Source organism: Miscanthus floridulus, chromosome 9 (assembly GCF_019320115.1).
Source record: "Miscanthus floridulus cultivar M001 chromosome 9, ASM1932011v1, whole genome shotgun sequence".
Lineage (NCBI taxonomy): Eukaryota > Viridiplantae > Streptophyta > Magnoliopsida > Poales > Poaceae > Miscanthus > Miscanthus floridulus.
This window is the reverse complement of record NC_089588.1, coordinates 6,755,368-6,760,316: the sequence shown is the minus strand read 5'-3', so window position 1 is coordinate 6,760,316 and position 4,949 is coordinate 6,755,368. Positions and strand designations below refer to the sequence as shown.

The window sequence follows — 4,949 nt, the reverse complement described above, 5'->3', positions numbered from 1 at the left end:
TAATAATTACTTCATTATTTTATTAATTTCCACCTATTGAGGAGAGACACTATACTTTCTATTTTATTAATTTCCACCTATTGAGGAGAGAGAAAAATAAAGAAATGTCATTCTTGTCCTTGCCTCTTTCTTCTCTCTCTCACCCTTTCTTTTTTTTCCCCTGCGTAGCGAGCATGCAGGCGGCGGCTGCGGTGGGCATTTCCGGCGCGTGGGGGCGCGCCGGCGGCGGGGCCTCTCTGGAGGGACACGCAGGGCCCGTGCCATACCACATGGACCCGCAGGGCTGGGCCGCACCGGAGCAGAGGTGATCCGGTGGCGTCGCTTGACGAAGCCCCCGGCTTCGAAGGTCCCAGCGAGCGTGCGCAGGGGACGGAGGAAGCCAAGGCGAGGCCGTCTGTGAATAAGGCTCAGGCGGAGACAGCCTCCAGAGATGGGAACGGGGACGACGGATCTCGGCTTCAAGCCCGTCGTTCATGGCGGGCGCGAGCCAAACGGCGGCGGTATTTCCTCCGATGGATCTGGCCGCGTAGGACGGGCAGTGCGCCTTCCCCAGCCTGTGCACACCGGAGAGCACGACGAGGTCCTTGACGTCGAGGCCCTTGGCGGCGAAGGCGTGGACCATGACGCTGGTGTCGCCGTGCAGCGGCGGAAGCTCGCCACAGCTGGCGGCGTCATCGCCTTGTGCGTTGACAGCAGACTCGCGCGCCGATCGTGGCGGCGAGGTGCGTCCCGCCCGGCCGTGCTCCCTCAGGAACTGCACCATGGTCTCGAGGAGCTTGTCGTCGACGCGCCTGACGTCGGGGAAGTCGGACGAGCGCGCGACGACGGCGTCGTCGCAGCAGGCGTAGAAGGCGCGGAGCGCGTCGATCTGCTTGGTGGTGCCGACGTAGGTGATGGAGGCGACGCAGGTGGGCGCGGCGCCCATGGCGGACGTGAGGCGGAGCACCTCCCGCGTGTGGCACTCGTACGGGGGCGCGTCGTCATGGGAGGTGGCGCGCACGATGGCCACGTCGAGGTCGGGGACCACAGCGCCCGTCTCCCGCGTGATGCCGATCGTCGCCTGGTCCTTGACCGCGCCCAGCGCCTTGCGGATGGACAGCGCGACGGCCAAGTGGGGCCCTTGGCCAGCGAGACGGCGTTGCGGGCCATGAGCTCCAGGATGTAGGCGCACGAGACGGTGCCCGAGCACGCCGTCTTGAGCTGGTCCTTGACTCGCGCCGCGACGTCGAAGCCTCGGAGGCTGCCGTTGGGCAGCGACTCCTTCTCGGCCGTGTTGTTGGGCGTCGAGTCCAGAAGCACGGAGGCATCGCACCATGTAGAGGAGAGCATGATGTACTCAGAGTGATGAGCGAGATGGTTGCCGTTGCTTGCTCACACATGCATACCTCACCGCCATAGGAAAAAAAGAAACGAGAGATGAAGAAGAAAGATGCAGGGGCAAGATTGACATTTCCCCACCTTTCTATCTCTTTAACCGGTGGAAATGAATAAAATAAGAGGCGTGGTGTCCAGCAGCATAATTGTAAAAAACGAGAGTGTCTTTCAGCAAATGGCTCCACTTTGAATGTCCGCCAGCGAAAGACCTCCACTTTCAGTGTCCGCTAGCCAATTTTGCCAAAAATCAAATATATATTGTTGAGTGAATTTGACAAGGTATTTCAAAGTACATCGGAACAAATTTAGAAAAACACGTTATAAAAAAGAAGGAGAAGAAGGAAAATGAAAAAAAAGGTTTGCTGAGTGCCCCTTATATGGCACTCGACAAATCTGCGGTTTGCCGAGTGTCAGACTTGGGACACTCGGCAAACCCCCTAACCACATCAGCGATCCGTGTCTCTAAAATGGAGCTCTCCCATTGGCCTAAACTCGTCTCCCTGGATCCCTCCTCTCTTATCCCTTCCCTCTCCCCCTCTCTCTCCTTATCCATTCCGGCGACCGTGGTAGGCGGGGCGGCGCGAGGCGGGCGGGGCGGCGTGGCACTCCGACGGTCGTGGCGGGTGGGGCGGCGTGGGGAGGCTGGGGCACGCGAGCGACGGGCGGGGCGGCGCAGCACTCCGGCGGCCGTGGCGGGCGGGCGGCGCAGGTCGGCCGAGGCACGCGGGCGACGGGCGGGGCGTTGTGGCACTCCGGCGGCCGTGGCGGGCGGGGTGGCGCAGGTTGGCTAGGGCACGCGGGCGACTGGCGGGGCGGCGCGACACTCCGGCGGCAGTGGCGGTCGGGGCAGCGCGGCACTCCGCGGCCGTGGCGGGCGGGGCGGCGCGGCACTCCGGCGGCCGTGGTGGGCGGGGCAGCATGGCCGGCCGTGGCGGTGGGCGGCGCGGGCGGCCGTGACGGGCAACGCGGGCGACGTCTTTGTCGAGTGCCCGATAAAAAACAAGTGGCAAATAAACTTTTGCCGTCACTGTGTACGCTGAGTGCCGTTTGCCGAGTGTAACACTCGGCAAAGCCTTTGCCGAGTGTTTTTTTTGGTTCGCCGTGTGCCGTGGACACACGGCATACCTGGACATTCCGGTATTGTGCTATGAATCCGTGGTATGAGAATACAATTGGTTCTAAGTAACTGCACCTCATACATTTGCGTTTGTTTTTCAGAAAACTAGAATCATCTCTGCCTACAGGTTATATCCAGAGAAATTCGACAAGTCAGGTCCCAGTCAATCGCAGCCAATTTACGGCTGTATTTTTTTTTCCTACCCAGCTTTCTTTACTAAATCACCGTGGTCTCTTTGCTTCAGTGATCATGATCATCCCTGAACAAGAACTCCATAGTTGTCAGTACTCAGAAAATGCCTAGCTTCTAATGGCCAAGCAAGGCTACGGCTAGGAGCAGATCAAGGGCGTGTACGGCTTCCAACAGATCCGGTCCAGAACGACGACGAACGCCATGATCATGGCGCAATCCACACCCGTCTGGACCACGAGGCTGAACACGTCCTCTCCAATCGTCAACGAATTCGACTTCTTCCTCGTTATCCTCGCCACTTCCTCGCCATCGCTGTTGCGGATCTTGCAGCTTCTCCTCCTGAAGCAGCCCTCGACCCAGAAGCTGGTGCTGCATGATCCTGACATGGACACTTCTGCTTCATGGCCTTTCTGTAGAACCGAGCATTTCCTCATCGAGAAGAGTCTGAGTGGTCTTGTGCTCTTGCCTTGGCCTTCTTCTGATGCTGTGTAGCAGTTCCATTGGTCGTGCATGCTGAAAATCTGTTGCAAAAAAAAGATAGGATATATATAGCTTTGTTAGTTAGCTTTTCCTCCCATTAGTAGTAGTGAATTTGCAGACACATTGGATTTGGCTTTAATTTCGCTCAGACTGTATATGGCGAAGAACTTTGAACGAAGTAACCGATCGAGTTTAGTTTGACAGGATATATACTTACAGGGAAGAATACAAAGCTAGCATTTTGTCTGTTCTGTCTGAGAACACGTTTGGTATGTAATTTTTTCGGAAAAAAGACACATTTGTTTGGTTCGTATTTTCCTTGGTGTGCATTTATCTTAAAGGAGTGAACTGACTGAATTTGCTGTAACGAATTGTCGTATTCATTTGGTCTGAATCTCCTGAGCCACCAAATGTTTGCAGTACTGGTACTAGGTGTCTAGGACAAAGAGGCCATATATAACAACCAGTACGTACATACAGCCGATGTGGCGACAGGATTATTTTTCGAATGAAACAAGGAAAAAGGTTGTGTTTGGAGTTACAGAGATCATGAATCAACTCTCGCATAATAACCAAGAATCCAGCGGAGTGCAGAGTAGGGAGCACCATTTCCCGATCTGAAAAAGACCCCATTTTGCCGATGACCGATCGGTCGGTCGATCGATGCGACTTGCGGCTGGATCAATCGCGTAGGTTTACTCAAAATGAAATTTTGTAGACTGCAGATGGGTGGCCGGGACGGATCACGACGACACGGACGGACGTACCTGCGGCCTGAGGGCGAGGAGGGGCGCGCCTTGGCCGTCCATGAGGAGGAGCTCGCCGGCGAACACCTTCCGGCGGCGCGAGTAGTTGTCCACGCGGAAGACGAGCGCGCCGGCGGCGTCGTAGACGGAGAAGCCGTCGGTGCCATGGAACCCCATGCTGGACCGCATCCACACCGTGTGGTGCAGCGCCATCGCCGGAACCGGCGCGCGTCCGGCGTCTCCTCCGCTGATGGCGCCGCCACGTCCGGGAGGAACAGACGGGGCCGGCGCCGGCGCCAGAGGCCGCGTCGTCGTCGTCTCCGCGGCCGACGACGGGTGGATCCGGCTCGCCGATATCGCCATCATGCTGCCGCTGGTGCTGCTGGATCGGTCGGGGAAGGCCGCCGCCGTCATTTATCGATCTCCAAAGCGTCAATGGCTAGCGCGGCGCATCGATCCCCTCGTTTTTATACTCGTGAGTCGTGACCGGGTCATGTACCCATCACCGCTATTGTAGTGCTGTACAGTACGTCCAGTACGACGTGCTAGTTGCGATGGAATTTTTGGTGGTTTGGTGGGCTGTGACGGTGCGAGTGTGTAGCTGCGTGCGTGGCAATAGCACCTTTATGCTTGTGTCTTGTGTTGACTCTTGTTTGCGTTGGGTGGTGCATGAGCCTGCAAGATCAAAGATGAGAGAATTATGTATCTGGCACTAAAACAAATCAGTCTTCCGCATTTAGCATTAAAAAAATTAAACTTTTTTATTTGACATCAAGTTGAAATTTCCTTCACTAGATAGCACTGCCATCCATTTAGGTTAGTAACGACGTCAAGTGGCTGATAAAATGACATGAATGTCATTCTTTATAGCAGAAATACTTAATGCCAAATATAGAAATAATAGATGGACATATTGTCAAATAAGAAAATTATAAATATCACAAATATATTGTGAACTAAAACATGGAATTTTGATAATCGAAGTATGCAAATAAATAAATAATAAATTTCAAATTCTAAGGTAAGAGCAGATCCTGCTA

The 4,949-nt window shown here is 55.1% G+C and overlaps 2 protein-coding genes across 2 annotated transcripts; both read right to left on the bottom strand.

Annotated features, from left to right (window-relative positions):
• Positions 1-1,919: 1,919 nt before the first annotated feature.
• Positions 1,920-2,294, bottom strand: LOC136479148 (uncharacterized). Its single transcript, XM_066477108.1, has one exon. It carries the CDS (start codon positions 2,292-2,294, stop codon positions 1,920-1,922), a length of 375 nt encoding a protein of 124 aa, XP_066333205.1.
• Positions 2,295-2,568: 274 nt separating this feature from the next.
• Positions 2,569-4,329, bottom strand: LOC136481259 (protein LURP-one-related 8-like). The gene is made up of 2 exons (XM_066478624.1): positions 3,931-4,329; positions 2,569-3,204 (listed from the first exon to the last, which is right to left on the bottom strand). The coding sequence occupies exons 1-2, from the start codon at positions 4,321-4,323 to the stop codon at positions 2,821-2,823; spliced, it is 777 nt and encodes a 258-aa protein (XP_066334721.1). The 5' UTR covers positions 4,324-4,329; the 3' UTR covers positions 2,569-2,820.
• Positions 4,330-4,949: the final 620 nt, after the last annotated feature.